The sequence below is a fragment of the Polypterus senegalus genome, chromosome 3 (genome assembly GCF_016835505.1).
Source record: "Polypterus senegalus isolate Bchr_013 chromosome 3, ASM1683550v1, whole genome shotgun sequence".
NCBI lineage: Eukaryota > Metazoa > Chordata > Cladistia > Polypteriformes > Polypteridae > Polypterus > Polypterus senegalus.
The window spans coordinates 54,090,400-54,109,934 of record NC_053156.1 but is presented as its reverse complement, the minus strand read 5'-3'; the positions used below and the strand labels follow the sequence as shown (position 1 = coordinate 54,109,934).

The window sequence follows — 19,535 nt, the reverse complement described above, 5'->3', positions numbered from 1 at the left end:
TTTCAGCTGCTTTGAAGGTCCCAATGAGCACAGTGGCCTCCATCATCCGTAAGTGGAAGAAGTTCGAAACCACCAGGACTCTTCCTAGAGCTGGCCGGTCATCTAAACTGAGCAATCGGGGGAGAAGGGGCTTAGTCAGGGAGGTGACCAAGAACCTGATGGTCACTCTGTCAGAGCTCCAGAGGTCCTCTGAGGAGAGAGGAGAACCTTCCAGAAGGACAACCATCTCTGCAGCAATCCACCAATCAGGCCTGTATGGTAGAGTGGCCAGATGGAAGCCACTCCTTAGTAAAAGGCACATGGCACTGGAAAGACTCTAAGACCATGAGAAACAAAATTCTCTGGTCTGATGAGACAAAGATTGAACTTCTTGGTGTGAATGCCAGACGTCAAGTTTGGAGGAAACCAGGCACCGCTCATCACCAGGCCAATACCATCCCTACAGTGAATCATGGTGGTGGCAGCATCATGCTGTGGGGATGTTTTTCAGCGGCAAGAACTGGGAAACTAGTCAGGATAAAGGGAAAGATGACTGCAGCAATGTACAGAGACATCCTGGATGAAAACCTGCTCCAGAGCGCTCTTGACCTCAGACTGGGGTGACGGTTCATCTTTCAGCAGAACAACGACCCTAAGCACACAGCCAAGATATCAAAGGAGTGGCTTCAGGACAACTCTGTGAATGTCCTTGAGTGGCCCAGCCAGAGCCCAGACTTGAATCCGATTGAACATCTCTGGAGAGATCTTAAAATGGCTGTGCACCGACGCTTCCCATCCAACCTGATGGAGCTTGAGGGGTGCTGCAAAGAGGAATGGGCGAAACTGGCCAAGGATAGGTGTGCCAAGCTTGTGGCATCATATTCAAAAAGACTTGAGGCTGTAATTGCTGCCAAAGGTGCATCGACAAAGTATTGAGCAAAGGCTGTGAATACTTATGTACATGTGATTTCTCAGTTTTTTTTATTTTGAATAAATTTGCAAAAACCTCAAGTAAACTTTTTTCATGTTGTCATTATGGGGTGGTGTGTGTAGAATTCTGAGGAATAAAATGAATTTAATCCATTTTGGAATAAGGCTGTAACATAACAAAATGTGGAAAAAGTGATGCGCTGTGAATACTTTCCAGATGCACTCTATCTATCTATCATAATCTTTTGTATAGTGCCTTATCTATCTATCTATCTATCTATCTATCTATCTATCTATCTATCTATCTATCTATCTATCTATCTATCTATCTGCATGTCTGTAACTGTATGTGAGTTGTCAATGTCAATGTCAATTAATTTATTGCTTTGTCATGCATGTGTGTTACACTCCCTTATGAGTGTTTATTATCTCAAATACCTGTAGAAGATGTGGTTGAATTGCAAAAATGAAAGGATTATCATGAAGATTAAATTAGCATCTTTTTTTAAGTGTTAATGCTGGTATCAGAATTATATTTAATTATATAAGAGGCTTGGTGTAAGCAGAAAATAAAAGATAATATTCCTACTGTCCTTTACATATACTCCATTTTGTAATCATTTTCTAAACTGACAAACATTCTGGGCACTACTTATGTTTTAGATGTTACCCTGTGGTGTCTGAAAGATTGAGTACCAGTCAGACACCCAAAGAGGCTGTTGTAATAGGCATACTTTGTCTTTTGACATTGTGTGTTAGAACTAACTGTGGACCCCTACTGTTGTCCTTTCCTCAGTTGCACAAAACAGCCATTTTCTGATTGGTCAAAAAAATCAGCAAATCTAATATTCATAAGTGGGTGACAAAATGAAAGCAATTGGTGAGCAAAGTTGAACACAAGTCTGAGGTAGAATATGCTAGAAAGCCCCAGAAGTTGACAATTGTCTTTGCCTTTAGGAAACCAGAGAGTTCCACAAAGAAAAACAGGCAAAATGGCAGTGCCCACATGTGCAGTCCTGAAAGAGACTTACCTCATAAGAATAACCCCAGACTTTTCTCCTCAAGGTTCTTCTTCCAAATGCGATTTCAAAGACAGAATATACAGTAAGAACATCAGAAGTTTAACAAATGACAGGACACCATTCAGTCCATCAAACTTACTTGTTTCACTAATAGGTAAAACAGTCCCAATATCTCATCCAGATACTTCTTAAATGTTGTCAAGGTTTCTGCTTCAGCTACACACAGGAAAAGCCAACAGGGACCAGATGGAGTCAGTCCTCCAGTTCTTAAGGCCTGCACTGACCAACTTTGTGGTGTCCTCTGTCACCTGTTCAGTCTGTCCCTTAGGCTTCAGAAAATGCTGCTGCTGTGGGAAAACATTTTGCATTATTCCTCTTCCAAAGAAGACAGGCACATCTTCACCTAACGAATACAGAACAGTGGCACTGACATCCCACATCACGAAGACATTTGAGAGACTGGTACTGGACTATATGAGTCCTCTTGTGGTAGGCCACCTGGACCCACTGCAGTTTAGCCTTCAGACAAAGATTGGAATAGAAGATGCAATTATCTGTCTAATCCACAGGACTTATTCACACCTGGATAAAACTGATAGCACTGTGAGGATTGTGATGTTTGATTTCTTCTCTTAAATGCCATCCAGCCATCCCTGTTAAAGGGGTAAACTCAGACATATGCAGGTGGATGAGCCTAAGGTGTCATGGATGATGGACTATCTGTCAGGCAGAGCACAGTTTGCGAGATTTAATCACTGTGTTACTGATATGGATGTGAGCAGCACTAAGGCACCATAAGGAGAAGCACTGGAACATTCTGTACACCTCAGACTTTAAATAAAATGCCAGGTCATGTCACTTGCCAAAATTCTCAGATGATTTTGCACTAATGGGGTGTATTGGTAAAGGGGAGAGGAGTCAGGGTGAGAGCTTAGTTTCTTGGTGCAAAGAGAATTTTCTGCATCTTAACAGCAGCAAAACCAAGGAACTGATTATTGACTTTCACTTCACCAAAGAGCCTCCATGTCCAGTCACTGTTCAAGGAATGGATGCAGAGATGGTCCACTCCAACAAGTACTTGGGGGACCACATTAGCAACAGGCTGGAGGGGTCTTGGAACACAGAGGAACTATGTAAGAAAGGACAGAGCAGACTCTTTTTTTCTTAAGAGACTGCATTCCTTTAAGGTGGGAAGTTTCATCCTTCAAACCTTCTACAACTCTGTGATGTCCAGTGTGACATTCTATGTTGTGGTGTGTTGGGCTGGTAGCATCACTTCAAGAGAGGCCCACCTAATCAATAAACTAATTAAAAGTGAAGCTTAGTTATAGGACTCACTCTGGACCCCCTTGAAGTCGTGTATGGAGAGTGTGAAAACAAAACTGGGTGTCATTATGAACAACACTCTTTACTGCACAGCCTCAAGTGCTGCCCTTATCGGTAAACGATTATGCTGCCATTTTATGCATTTATAAAATGGGGGCATTAAAAATTCTGTGAAGTGTTAAAACAAACTTCATTATACAACTTACATTTTAGTCAGAGTCAAAAACACTCCCCCGTACTTGCAATACATTTGTCCCAGCGCTTCCTCCACTCCTGGAAATACTTGTAGAGCACTTATCATTTAACGTGTTCAGAGGCTTTTGTGATTTTTACCGGTTTCCTTCTATGGTAGCAAATCAACAACAACAACAACAACATTTATTTATATAGCACATTTTCATACAAACAGTAGCTCAAAGTGCTTTACATATTAAAGAATAGAAAAATGAAAGACATAATTATAAAAAATAAATCAACATTAACATCGAATAAGAGTAAGGTTCAATGGCCAGGGGGGACAGAAAAAACAAAAACTCCAGACGGCTGGAGAAAAAATAAAATCTGTAGGGATTCCAGACCATGAGACCGCCCAGTCCCCTCTGGGCATTCTACCTAACAAAAATGAAACAGTCCTCTTTGGATTTAGGGTTCTCACGGAAGGGCTTGATGATGATGATGGTCACGTAGACTTCTTCCTTTTAATCCGTCCATCATTGTTGGAGCATCATGAAACTTTGAGTAGGTGGAGGTGGCGCAGGCCACCACCACAAAGAAACCGGAAAAAGAAACAGAAAAGAGAGTAGGGGTCAGTACCGATTTTAGAGCCACCATGAATAGTTGTTATGATGAATTGAACATACAGAGTATCAGGATTAAGTTAAATTACGATTAAAATGAAGTTATAAAAAGGCCATGTTAAAGTCGTCCTCCCTTCAGTCTCAATTTTAATTTCGGGAACAAAAATAAGGCACAGGAAGCGAGATCTGGAAAATACGCGACGTGTGAAGTAACAACCATATTGGTTTTGGTCACAAACTCTTTAACTCACAACGAGGTGCGTGCAGTTGGACCGTCTTGGTGTAAAATGCAGTTTTGCGGGCTTCACAACGCCGGATGTTTTCTGATGGTTTCTGAAGACACCGCAGCAGTTACTGTAAGTATAATGTTGCTGATCAACAGCCGTTTCATAGGGAAACTTTATATTACCAAATCCGTCATTTTACAAAAAGCGATTAGGATTATTTTGATGTTCATATGAGCTGACGTGATTTTTATCCGGCTTGGGAAAAATCACCGAAGACTGGACAACAAATGTCATAAATACGCACTTGATTAACTCGGCACGATTTCACTAGTTAAACTGATTAACAAGACAGTAGGCATACGATACCTAGTAGCATAATCGATAACTACACCCTACTGACGTGCTAACGACACGTACCAGAAACTGAGGCCAAAATGTACAATTTGTACTTCATTTCAACCTTTATTTTTACTGTTGACCAATGACAAGAAACAGATTAGATTAGATTAGATAAACTTCGTTAATTTTAAAGGGAAATTCAAATGCATACAGTAGCAGAAACATAAAAATCAAGGATACAGACTCACAGGACAAAAATACAGCTAATTAATAAATAAATGTTTATTGTTCAGAAAATTAAAAATGAACTTAAATAGTACGTCACATTTGCCCAATAGCAGTGGGCATAAAAGACCACCAGGGTTGCTTCTTAGCACACCATGGTGGAATGAGCCTGTGGTTAAAAGTGCTCCAAGAGGGCGCTTCCTGGAGGGGATTTTTCATGATGTTATCCATTTTTTGCTGTCATTATCATCCTCTTTTCTACAACAGCTTCCAGTGTGTTCAGGATTCTCCCTGTGATGGAGCAGGCGTTCCTGATAAGTTTGTTCAGGCATTTCTTCTTCTTTTCTGCTCAGGTTGCTTCCACAGGAGACTGAAGTGTAGAACACCACACTGGCTATTATGCACTGGTAGAACATTTCCTGCGGCTTGCTGCACACATCAAAGGACACGAGTCTCCTTAGCAAGTACAGCCTGCTTTGGCCCTTCATGTGCAGAGCCACTGCGTTGTGAGGACAGTCCAATTTGTTGTTTATATGAACCACCGGATACTTGTAGCTCTGCACCACTTCCATGTCTTCCACCCTGAATGGTGACTACTCTCAGAGTCTTCTTAGCACGCCTGAGCTCCACCAGCGGTTCTTTTGTCTTGCTGATGCTGAGTCGCAGGTTGCTGTTCTTGCACCACAAGACATTGTCCTCCACAACCTTCCTGTATGGTAACTCATCTCCATTATTAATGCAGCCTATCATGGAGGAGTCATCTGAACCTTTCTGTAGATGGCAAGCACTGGCATTGAGCTGTAAGTTTGCTGTGTAGAGGGTAAACAGGAGGTAAGACTGAGGTGCTCCAGTATTACACACCACCTATTCTGACACACATTCAATAAGCCTCACAAAGTCTGTTCGTACCGTTGGTACAGTTTTTATTGTAAAGTGAAAAAGTCCAATGGTAAAAACCTTTATAGTCATTATATGCAGTCATTTTTTTTTCAAGAATTCTTTATTATTTCTCACTTACAATGTCATTCAGTCAGTCATTATCCAACCCGCTATAGCCTAACACAGGGTCACGGAGGTCTGCTGGAGCCAGTCCCAGCCAACACAGGGCGCAAGGCAGAAACAAATCCCGGGCAGGGAGCCAGCCCACCGCAGCTCCTACAATGTGACTAGGTTAAATATATGTCTTTCAATCAGTGTTTACTTCATATTGTGCCTTTCTCCTATGTGCACGAGCAGCTATAATGGTAATACAAAATAAACACCCATAATAACTTATTCCAAACGTTATGACAATTTTGACAGCATTAGTTAAAAAACAATAATAATGCAGTTAAGCAGAAAAAGAAATTAGAAGACAAGACAGGAAGTGTCCGCTAGAGGGCGTGCCTGGCGCACATTTCGTCCGTAAGGCGTGACGTCGAATCGATACTGAAAGCTAATCCGGCAGGTGGTACGCATTTGGGGGCAACTTGACTCTGCTTCAGAGAGGTTGGGGGAGGTCTTCGCCAGCAAAAAAAAAGCAAAAAAAAACTAAACAGAGATCCGAAGGCGATGTCAGCGGACCCTTCTGAGAACGCGAAGACGGCCCCAGGTAGTCTCCATTTCTAATCGTAATTCGGCTCAGTTTGGAAATGTCCAACTTCCTTCTGTTAGTACAAATCGATTGGCGACTAGTGGTCTGTTTGATCAGTTTGTAATCTCTACACACCTCTTTATCCCCCTTTATTCTGTGTAATCATTACGATTCTTATTAAATGAGCAAAAATCACAGATCGAGCAAATTGTCGAGAAAAGAAAAACTTATATAATTCCGGAAACAAATTCTTTGTTCCACTTTTTAAACTGTAACGTATAAACGATGATCTGTGAAATTCCATGTGTTGCATATTGTGCATAAACTCACATTAAACGGCGACGGGTCTCGCCCTGTGCTGTGTATGCCGGTTGATTTCTGCTCCGATAAACTTGAGGCTGTTGGGCAATTCTGAGAAATGAGGCTGAACATTCCGGAAATGCATCCTAGTGTTGCTGACATAGGTATTTGAATGGAAGTGTCTGGGAAAACTGTTCATCATAACTTTGGAGCAGGTAAAATGAGTCAGTGAGTCAATGGAGGGGCTGAGTTTGGCAGCCAGGTGGCTCAGCTAGATGGCCCCTCTGTCTCGAGAACTTAATCGTATCAATCGTATCTTTGCAGTATGAAGCTTAGAGTGTTCACTTTGTAAAAAAAAATCACATGCATCTTAATATATATATATACAGATATATATATGTGTGTGTATGTATGTGTATATATATATGTGTATGTATGTATGTATATATATATATGTATGTATATATATATGTATGTATATATATATGTATGTATGTATATATGTATGTATATATATATGTATGTATATGTATGTGTGTGTATATATATATATATGTATGTATATGTATGTATGTATATATGTATTTATGTGATATATATATATATGTATATGTATGTATGTATGTATGTATGTGTATTGTCAGGGATGCCAGGGGCCATGACCCGGCCGGGACGTCATGAGGGACCGGATGTGGGTCTGTGCCCACCCTGGATCATGTGGGGGTCGCCTTCCTGGTTGCTCTGGGGGCCACGGGTACAGGGCATGGAAGCTCCACCCTGTAGGGGCCCGTGGTCACCGCCAGGAGGCGCCCCAATGCCTTGGGGACCTGTTACCCCAGCACTTCCGCCACACCAGGAAGTGCTGGGGGGAAGAATTAGGACGGCGCCCGGAGAGCTGCCGGGAGGACAGCCAGCACTTCCGCCACGCTGGGGCGTGGCTAGAGGTGGAATGCCGGGAACACCTGGGGCTCATCCGAGTCCTGTATAAAAGGGGCCGTCTCCCTTCATTCGAGGCTAGAGTCGGGTGGAAGGAGGACGAGGCAGAAGAGAGTGGAGGCGGCCCGAAGACAAGGCATTGTGGCCAGGACTGTGTTTGGGGTTTGTGTGCACTGTTTGGACTGGGTCTTAGTGACCATTATTTGGGTCTGTGTGACCAAATAATCTGTAAATATTGTAAATAAACGTGTTTGTGGGTGACATGAACGTGTCTGCCTGTCTGTGTCCGGGTCAACTTCCACAGTATATATGCCATTTTACTCGTACTAGTGAAAGGTAAGTTTTGACTTTATACACTGTATTCATAAAATCATTGTATTTGCCTGATTGGCACCCCATAAAATATATATATATAGATATATATATATATATATATATATATATATATATATATATATATATATATATATATATATATATATATATATATATATATATATATATATACAGTGGTGTGAAAAACTATTTGCCCCTTCCTGATTTCTTATTCTTTTGCATGTTTGTCACACAAAATGTTTCTGATCATCAAACACATTTAACCATTAGTCAAATATAACACAAGTAAACACAAAATGCAGTTTTTAAATGATGGTTTTTATTATTTAGGGAGAAAAAAATCCAAACCTACATGGCCCTGTGTGAAAAGTAATTGCCCCTGAACCTAATAACTGGTTGGGCCACCCTTAGCAGCAATAACTGCAATCAAGCGTTTGCGATAACTTGCAATGAGTCTTTTACAGCTCTGGAGGAATTTTGGCCCACTCATCTTTGCAGAATTGTTGTAATTCAGCTTTATTTGCTGGGTTTTCTAGCATGAACCGCCTTTTTAAGGTCATGCCATAGCATCTCAATTGGATTCAGGTCAGGACTTTGACTAGGCCACTCCAAAGTCTTCATTTTGTTTTCTTCAGCCATTTAGAGGTGGATTTGCTGGTGTGTTTTGGGTCATTGTCCTGTTGCAGCACCCAAGATCGCTTCAGCTTGAGTTGACGAACAGATGGCCGGACATTCTCCTTCAGGATTTTTGGTAGACAGTAGAATTCATGGTTCCATCTATCACAGCAAGCCTTCCAGGTCCTGAAGCAGCAAAATAACCCCAGACCATCTCACTACCACCACCATATTTTACTGTTGGTATGATGTTCTTTTCTGAAATGCTGTGTTCCTTTTCGCCAGATGTAACAGGACATTTGCCTTCCAAAAGTTAAACTTTTGTCTCATCAGTCCACAAGGTATTTTCCCAAAAGTCTTGGCAATCATTGAGATGTTTCTTAGCAAAATTGAGACAAGCCCTAATGTTCTTTTGCTTAACAGTGGTTTGCGTCTTGGAAATCTGCCATGCAGGCCGTTTTTGCCCAGTCTCTTTCTTATGGTGGAGTCGTGAACACTGACCTTAATTGAGGCAAGTGAGGCCTGCAGTTCTTTAGACGTTGTCCTGGGGTCTTTTGTGACCTCTCGGATGAGTCGTCTCTGCGCTCTTGGGGTAATTTTGGTCGGCCAGCCACTCCTGGGAAGATTCACCACTGTTCCATGTTTTTGCCATTTGTGGATAATGGCTCTCACTGTGGTTCACTGGAGTCCCAAAGCTTTAGAAATGGCTTTATAACCTTTACCTGACAGATAGATCTCAATTACTTCTGTTCTCATTTGTTCCTGAATTTCTTTGGATCTTGGCATGATGTCTAGCTTTTGAGGTGCTTTTGGTCTACTTCTCTGTGTCAGGCAGCTCCTATTTAAGTGATTTCTTGATTGAAACAGGTGTGGCAGTAATCAGGCCTGGGGTGGCTACGGAAATTGAACTCAGGTGTGATACACCACAGTTAGGTTATTTTTTAACAAGGGGGCAATCACTTTTTCACACAGGGCCATGTAGGTTTGGATTTTTTTTCTCCCTAAATAATAAAAAACCATCATTTAAAAACTGCATTTTGTGTTTACTTGTGTTATATTTGACTAATGGTTAAATGTGTTTGATGATCAGAAACATTTTGTGTGATAAACATGCAAAAGAATAAGAAATCAGGAAGGGGGCAAATAGTTTTTCACACCACTGTATATACATATAGATATATACATATAGATATATACATATAGATATACATATACATATAGATATATATACTGCTCAAAAGAATTAAAGGAACACTTTTTAATCAGAGTATAGCATAAAGTCAATGAAACTTATGGGATATTAATCTGGTCAGTTAAGTAGCAGAGGGGGTTGTTAATCAGTTTCAGCTGCTATGGTGTTAATGAAATTAACAACAGATGCACTAGAGTGGCAACAATGAGATGACCCCAAAACAGGAATGGTTTAACAGGTGGAGGCCACTGACATTTTCCCTCCTCATCTTTTCTGACTGTTTCTTCACTAGTTTTGCATTTGGCTACAGTCAGTGTCACTACTGGTAGCACGAGGTGATACCTGGACCTACAGAGGTTGCACAGGTAGTCCAACTTCTCCAGGATGGCACATCAATACGTGTCATTGCCAGAAGGTTTGCTGTGTCTCCCTGCACAGTCTCAAGGGCATGGAGGAGATTCTAGGAGACAAGCAGTTACTCTAGGAGAGCTGGAGAGGGCCATAGAAGGTCCATAACCCATCAGCAGGACCAGTATCTGCTCCTTTGGGCAAGGAGGAACAGGATGAGCACTGCCAGAGCCCTACAAAATGACCTCCAGCAGGCCACTGGTGTGAATGTCTCTGACCAAACAACCAGAAAGACTTCATGAGGGTGACCCAAGGGCCCCATGTCCTCTAATGGGCCCTGAGCTCACTGCCCAGCAGCATGCAGCTCGATTGGCATTCACCATAGAATACCAGAATTGGCAGATGCACCACTGGTGCCCTGTGCTTTTACAGATGAGAGCAGGTTCACCCTGAGCACGTGACAGAAGTGAAAGGGTCTGGAGAAGCCATGGAGAACATTATGCTGCCTGTAACATCATTCAGCATGAGCAGTTTGGTGGTGGGTTAATGATTGTCTGGGGAGGCATATCCATGGAGGGTCACACAGACCGCTACAGGCTTGACAAAGGCACCTTGGCTGCCATTAGGTATCAGGATGAAATCCTTGGACCCATTGTCAGACCCTACTGCTGGTACAGTGGCTCCTGGTGCACGACAATTCCTGGCCTCATGTGGTGAGAGTATGCAGGCAGTTCCTGGAGGATGAAGGAATTGATACCATTGACTGGCCACCACACTTTCCTGACCTAAATCCAATAGAACACCTCTGGGACATTATGTTTTGGTCCATCCAATGCCACCAGGTTGCACCTCAGACTGTCCAGGAGCTCAGTGATGCCCTGGTCCAGATCTGGGAGGAGATCCCCACAACACCATCTGTCATCTCATTAGAAGCATGCACCGATGTTGTCAGGCATGTATACAAGAACACAGGGGCCATACAAAGTGCTGCATACAATTTTGAGTTGCTGCAATTAAATTTTGGCAAAATGGACTAGCCTGCCACATAATTTTTTCACTCTGATTTTTGGGGCGTCTTTGAATTCAGGGCTCTGTAGGTTGATCATTTTCATTTCCATCAAACGATGTGGCATCCTTTTGTTCCTAACACATTACCCAGTCTATATCAGTATCCAGGAGGATTTCTTTTTCCCATTGAGATCTCATGTGTTTTCAAAGTGTTCCTTTAATTTTTTTTGAGCAGTTTATATGTATATAGATATATATAGATACATATATATAGATATATACACACTGTGTGTGTGTATATATATATATATATATATATATATATATATATATATATATTGTGAAGGATGGCCAGCCATTTATCCCGCCAATACCCCCAAGCGCCAGGTGGAGCCCTCCTTGCAGCATGGAGGTCCCCAGAAGACCAGCATGGCATCATGGACAATGGAGTTTTTATGCAAAGCCCTGCTGGATGCCGTGGGGGCCACAGGAGGGAGCTGCAGGGAGGACCGAGGGCTTCTTCGTGCCCTGTGACCTGGAGGTTCGTCATAGGAAGAGCGGCGGACTTCGGGTTGAAGAAAAGGACTATTTACCCTGACCCGGAAGGAATAAGGACTTGTGGACTGTTGGGCAGAAACACCTCCGGGTCAGGGAGTATAAAAGGACTATGGGAACTTCCAGGCAATGAGCTGAGCTGGGTGGAAGGGTGGCAACGCGTCTGGGAGATTGGAGGATTGGTTATTTGTTAATTATTGTGATTTATATGAGTATTGTGGTGGAGAGTGTGCTTTGTGCTCTGTGGAAGAAAAATAAAGTCAACATTTGGACTTTTACCTGGTGTCTGGAGTCGTGGACAGGGGTTCAAGGGAGCGAGAGCGCCCCTTATCGTTCACAATATATATATATATATATATATATATATATATAAGAGAAGAACTAAACTGATGAGAGAGGAAGCCACTGGCACAGTGCAGCATTGCTGTCAGTAAGGAAAAGAAATTAGAAGAGAACAAGCAGAACTACATGACACATCGCGAGTAGATCACCACTCCACTAGAACGTGAGTAAATCAAAAGTCCAGTTTGGTCTCAGTGAAGTTCATAGGGTCTGATCTGTTCTGAAGTGTACCTCACATGCCAAAACTGAAAACAACGTAAATGGGGTGGTGCAGCCTGAGCCTGGCAAAATGTGAAAGATTATCTAGAGGGCTTTATGTACACCATGTTTTATACTGTAAATACAGTAATGGACTGTGTGATGGCTGTAGTGTCACCTTTCCTGCCAGTCTCTGGACTGTGACTGGGATGACACAGGGGGCTTGTCATTCAGCGTTTCCAGTCCATTGTCATTATAGCCAGCTATTTCAACAGTGGCCCTCTCCACATGTGGCATACATTTATTATTCTACTCCTGAAACTCTTTTCTGATTAATTTTATCAGTATTGTTGGTCTTTTGAATAGCATAGACAGCACAGTGCTTGAAGTCACCGACCACTTAACTTACCTGGGTTCCATCATGAGCAGCAACCAATTACACTGTCGTGAAATCAACAGGCAGACTGCCAGAGCTGCCACTGAGATGGCCAAACTGAACAACAGAGAATGGACTAACAATCAGCTGACCCTGAACACCAAACTGAAGGTATACCAAGCATGTGTCCTCAGCACCTTGCTGTATGGCAGCAAATCCCAAACTACTTATGCCAGGCAGGAAAATCGTCTAGAGAGCTCCCACCTTCGCTGCCTACGACACATCCTTGGCATCACATGATAAGACAAAGTTACCAACACAGCCGTACTGGGGCAAGCAGACTCGCTGAGCATGCATCTTCTCCTTAGCCAGAGACGACTGCGGTGGCTGGGACATGTACATCGAATGCCATATGGTCGCATTCCTAAGGATGTCATGTATGGCAAGCTGGCCACAGGACACCGCCCAGTAGGCCGCCCATTGGTGCCTTATAAAGATGTCTGCAGGTGTGACCTAAAACTTACAAGCATCGACCCAGAGAATAGGGAACAGCTCACAGGCAACCAAAGTGGCTGGCGCTGGGTTGTTCAAGAAGGCATCAAGAGAGGCAAAGAAAGGCGCAATCAGCAGCTAGAGGACAGAAGGCAACGCAGGAGACAGAGACAACAAACTCAAGCTCCAGTTTCAAAATTAAACCTCGAATGTCATACCTGTGGAAGGAACATCCATGCAAGGATCAGATTGCTGAGCCACTCCAGACGTTGTACTCAACAGCACTAAGATAGGCTGACCACGGCACAACCATCACCATCCCGAGATGGACGGATGCCTGCTACTACTACTGTTGGTTCTATCTTTGGCTAGTTTTATTCTTAAAAATTTCAGTACCTATTTTTTTTTTATTTAGACCTTTTGATTATGGTATTGTTGTGTATGTTACGTTTCTAAATTTGTTGGAGTGTGGAGGTTCAAAGATGGATAAATGGATGTTTCCCTAAAAAAAATCTTTGAATTAATTCATTTTAAGACATAGTATATTATGTATCTCTCAAGGTATTTAGGAATTAGTAAATCAATTTTTTTTTAAATTATCAGGAAGTTCTCCAAGTCCATTCTTCTCTGTTTTACCTAGCTGGTAAATAAACTGAGAAAAAGTCCCCAGATTTCTCTCGGTTATCACTGTGAATTGCCAGGAAGTCATTTGAACAATGACCAGAGTTACAGCAACACATTCTGTTCCAGAATATTCCACTCAGTTGTGGAAAAAAGTGGAAAAGATAAGATCTGAGGAGTGGCAGCATCAAGACATGGTGGGCCTTAAAATGCATGGGGTGGCAGAAACTGGCAAGCACAGAAAGGGCAATTAAATGTACAAAATGAAAGAAGAATGCTGATTGGTTAGAGGATTTTTTTTTTTTTTTATTAATTGTATTACAATCCATACAAAGCAATCAAGTTTTTACAAAAAGAAGAATTGAGTTAAGAACAGATCGATCCCCACCCCTGAGAAAGAGAGAAAGCCAAACGGTGTAAAATTTAAGGCTTGTAAACATACCTAAATTAATAAATTCTCTGTGCTTTATAAACTTATTTTAAAATATTACTGATTAGATCCTGCCATGTTTTGAAAAAAGTCTGTACGGATCCTCTAACTGAGTATTTGATTTTTTCCAATTTCAAATAATATAACACATCGGTTTCCCAACGACTTAAAAGAGGAGAGTTTGGGTTCTTCCAGTTTAGCAGAATAAGTCTGCGTGCCAACAGTGTAGTGAATGCAATCACAATTTGTTTGTCCTTCTCCACTTTAAACCCCTCTGGAAGAACCCCAAACACAGCTGTTAATGGGTTAGGAGGGATTGTGAGTCCAAGGCCGTCTGAAAGGTAATTAAAAATTTTTGTCCAGAATGATGTTAATTTGGTGCAGGCCCAGAACATGTGACCCAGTGAGGCTGGGACTTGGTTGCAGCATTCGCAGGTTGGATCATGCCCTGGAAACATTTTGGAGAGTTTTAGTCGAGACAGATGTGCTCGATATATAATTTTGAGTTGTATAATTGTATGCTTTGCGCATATGGAGCACGAGTGAATTCTCTGCATTGCTACTCTCCACTCCTTTTCTGATATATTAATTGAGATATCTTTTTCCCAGTGTCCTCTTGGATCTTTGAAAGGAAGGGATTGTAAAATGATTTTATATATTGTAGAGATGGTGTCTAATTCCTTGAAATTGAGCAATATTTTTTCCAGCGTGGATGAGGGTGCAAGATGAGGAAAATTTGGAAGGTTCTGTTTAACAAAGTTCCTGATTTGAAGATAGTGAAAGAAATGTGTAGCTGGAATGTTAAATATGGAATGTAATTGTTCATAGGATGCAAAGACGTTGTCTATATAAAGATCTCTAAGCAAGTTAATTTCAAATTTTTTCCAGATATTAAAAACTGCATATGTTTGTGAAGGTTGAAAGAGATGGTTCTCTTGCAGAGGTGCCACAGATAGAAGCTTCTCCGTCTTAAAATGCTTTCGACATTAGTTCCAGATTTTAAGTGAGTGAAGCACAATTGGGTTATTAGTGTATTGCCGATAACGTGTGTTTATTGGAGCACAGAGCAAGGAATACAAAGAAGTAAGAGGAATTAAAACAATTAAAATACATTTCCAACAATTAGCTTTCTTCATTTGTTTTATATTTCCTGTCTCCGTTTTTTCATTTTCTACTGCTTGTTCTTCAGGATTGTGCTATTAAAGTTCTTTACTTCGTATATTTTAAATATCATTTTATACAGTTTATGGTTTCAGGGATTCAAAGCCTATTCTTTAAATTGAACACTAATGTGTGCCACTGTAGCCATTTTGAACTTTTTCCATACTATGAGCTACACCTCTATATGACAACATGCTGTCTAAGTAAATGCTGTTATGTGCTGTGCTGTGGCTTACCAGCACAACTTTTATTATTAGAACATTAGAACAATCTAGAAGAGAATGGGCCATTCAGCCCAACAAAGCTCGCCAGTCCTATCCAGTTATTTCTTCCAAAAAAACATCAAGTCGAGTTTTGAAAGTCCCTAAAGTCTTACTGTCTACCACACTACTTGGTAGCTTTATTGTTCTTTGTGTAAAGAAAAACTTCCCAATGTTTGTGCAAAATTTACACATAACAAGTTTCAATCTGTGTCCCGTGTTCTTGTTGAAGTCATTTTAAAATAACAGTCTCGATCCATTGTACTAATTCCTTTCATAATTTTATTTTTTTAATTAAAAAAAATTGGCTAATTTTAGTTAAAACCAAATAACATTTCATACAATCAAATCGAACTTAACAAAACCAAAATTCATCCCCCACTCAAAAGAAAATCAAGCAACAAGGAAGGAAGAGTATCATTTTCCCTGATATAGAAGCTTATTCTAAAATGTTATTGATTAGATTCTGACATGTTTTTGTTTTGAACAGATATTCTTAGTGCAAATTTGATTTTTTTCAATTTCAAATAATATAGAACATCAGTAACCCAGTGACTTAAAAGTGGTGGAGTGGGATTCTTCCAGTTGAGCAAGATAAATCTACATGCTAATAGTGAGGTAAAGGCAGTTACAGTTTAACTCCATCTGGGAGTCCACCAAACACAACTCTTAATGTGTCAGGAGGGATTGTGACACCAAGGCTGTCTGGTAGGCAAGCAAAGGTTGCCAGAATGATGTTAATTTGGTGCTCACCCAAAACATGTGCCCTAGTGAGGCTGGAACTCGATTGCAACGTTCACAGTTTGAATCTTGCCCTGGAAATATTTTGGACAATTTGTGAGATGCAAAAACATTGATATAACTTCATCCTACAGACCACCATCTTATGCTGCCTAACTATACTTTCCCTTGCCACCACTATGCAGTTTTCAGTGTCCTTCAGATTGACTCTTTTGCATAGGATCTAATCTACCTGTGTGCATCTTCCACTCTTGCACGTTACCCTATGTTCCTAACCCATCTTAAAATATGTGTTCACCACACCCATGCCCATCCCTTTTACAAAATCTGCTATGATCTGACCTTCTTCATTCCTCTCCTTGACACTATACCTACCCATCACCTCCTCATCCCCTCTGCTTTCACCAACATGTCCATTGAAATCCGCTCCAATCACCACTTTCTGTCCCTTGGCTACACTGTCCATCACTTCATCCAGCTCACTCAAGAAATCTTCTTTGTCATCCATCTCATACTAAACTTGCGGGACATATGAACTAACAACGTTCATCATTAGATCAATTTCCAGCTTCATAATCATTACTCTGTCTGACACTCTTTCCACCACCAAAACACTCTTGACATACTGTTCCTTCAGAATAATCCCTACCCCATTTCTCCTCCCATCCACACCATGATAGAACAATTTGAATCTATCTCCGATCCACCTGGCCTTACTCCCTTTCCATTTAGGCTCCTGTATGCACAATATTATCAACCTTCCTTCTCTCCATCATATCTGCTAACTCTCTCCCCTTACCAGTCATACTGCCAACATTCAAAGTTCCTACCCTCATTTCCACTCTCTTTACATTCCTCCTGTCCTCCTGCCTCTCGACACGTCTCCCACCTCTTCTTCTCCTTCTTTGGCCAACAACATCCCAGTTTCCACCAGCACCCAATTGGCTAACAGTACTAGTGGTGGCTGTTGTTAACCCGGGCCACGACTGATCCGGTATGGAAATTTGTATTGTTGTCCACATATTGACCTGGCAAAATGCCCAAAAGATGCCCTTCCTGACATAACCCTCTCCATTTATCCGGGCTTGGGAGCGGCATGAAGAAACACATTGAATTGTGCATACCCTGTGGTTGTGTTAAGGTTATGACTGAATCTAATTTCTTAAAAAAAGATTTGTTAATATATATGGGGATGATTTGAAATAGGAAAAGAAACGGGAAGGATGTTCATCTTGACAGTGTTGATTCTCCCTGCTAATGTGAGATGGAGAGAAGACCATCTATTCACTTCTTGTTTAATATTTTCAATGCAAACAGAAACATTTTGTTGAAAAAGAGCTTTATATTTACTTGTAATATTTACCCCTAGATACTGAAGCTGATCTGCTAAGATAAATGGGAAGGTGCCCAGTCTAATATTGTGTGCTAGAGAGTTCACTGAAAAAAGCATACTTTTATTCAAATGAATTTTTAGACCAGACATCTTTTGAAAATCTTCTAGTGCTTTTAGGACTGCTGGCAAGGGATTTTGTGGGTCAGATACTGTATATACAGTACCATATCATCTGCATATACAGATATTTTCTGTTCGAGTCCTTCTCTGCAAATCCCCTTTATCTCAGACTAGCTGTCCCCTGCGGCTCTGACTGTGTAATAGTGAATCAGGACAGTGAGGAGGGTCCTGCCTGGCTCCCTACTCCTGAAGTCATGCTTCCTCCTCCCTTTGGCCTGCTTCTCTGTCTCGAATTAGTGAGAATATATCACTCCTGCAAGTGAACTATAATTCTTAGTGCGATGAGAGAAGACACAAAATCAACCATAATGTTCAAGCAAATTATAGAAAAAAACCCGATTATAAATCCATTAAGTAGTTCTCTCGTTTGCTAGCTAAATGGAGGTAAGATACACGCCCCAAGGCTGGAGCGTGAGTGAGGAGGGCCCCGCCCCCTCTCCTCGGCCCGCTGCGTGTCTCTCGGATTTGTGCAAAAAAATTGATACCGTAAGCAAACTATGATACATAGCACAATGAGAAAACTTGCAAAATCAAATGGAATGCTCAAGCAAATCATAGAAAAAAACCTGATCTAAATCCATTAAGTAATTATCTCGTGAAAAGTGGACAGACATACGTTGGATTTTATACAGTATATATAGCGGGTTGGATAATGGATGGATGGATGGATGATGACAGAGGACATCCTTGTCGAGTACCACATTCTAGTTTTGAAGTAGTCTGAAATAATATTAACACAAACTGAGGCTTCTGGGCTAGTATAGAGTTGTTTGATCCATGTATATTTGTTTGGGCCAAACCTAAATTTGTGCAACATGGTGAATAGGTAGTGCCATCTCTGGGGTGTTAGATTTAATGGGTCAATATATTTTATTAAAGAAACATCAAAGATTAGAAGCTAGGTGTCTGCCTTTAATAAATCTGTTTTGGTCTTGTGATATTACAGAAAGAAGCACTTTCTCAAACCTTCTGGCTAGAACTTTGGAGAGTATCTTAACATCATTATTCAGGAGTGACATCAGTCTGTATGATGCACATTGTAGTAAGTTTTTATTTTTTTTAGGAAAGATGGAAATTAATATTTGGCAAAATATTTGAGGTAGAATTTTGTTGTCTTTATCTTCTATAAATGTCAGGGCCTGCTGCTTTCCCACTTTGAAGTGACTTTATAGCATTTAGTAATTCTTAAACTGTCTGAAGTTTATACGTTTCCACTTTACTAAGAGTAAATAGCTGTGGTATCTGTAATGAATCAAAAACTCATTAGACTGTGTCTTATCTTCTTTAAACTGAGTAAAATATAAGGACTCACTTAAGGTATGGTTTATATTTTATGGTATATGATTATCTCCATTTTTGTTGGTAGTTGCTGTTATTGCATTGTGGACTTCCTGCTTGTGGATTTGTTGAGCTAAAATCTTATTGGTAAATGATACAGTGATTTAAAGATAAGCTGTTCAGTTTCTTTAATAGTCAAGAGGTTGAATTTTGATTGCAAAACCTGTCTTTTCCTATAAAGTGCCTCATTTGGAGACCTGGCATATTCTAAATCTATTCTGATAATTTCGCTGATTAATTCAAGACACCTTTTTGGTTTCCAATTTACCTCTGGGGATGCATTTGATTAGCTTGGATACAAATTCTGGACAGTGGTTTTCAGTTAATGAGAGGGGATTAAGAAACCAGCTACAAT

At 40.9% G+C, this 19,535-nt stretch overlaps 1 protein-coding gene across 1 annotated transcript in view; it reads left to right on the top strand.

Moving 5' to 3' along the window:
• The first annotated feature begins 6,262 nt into the window (after nt 1–6,262).
• LOC120525154 overlaps nt 6,263–19,535 on the top strand; it is a 32,060-nt gene continuing 18,787 nt past the window's right edge. The window contains exon 1 of the mRNA XM_039747223.1: nt 6,263–6,436. Coding sequence (XP_039603157.1) covers nt 6,397–6,436 — 40 coding nt within the window. The 5' untranslated portion in view covers nt 6,263–6,396. The remainder of the gene's footprint in view (nt 6,437–19,535) is intronic.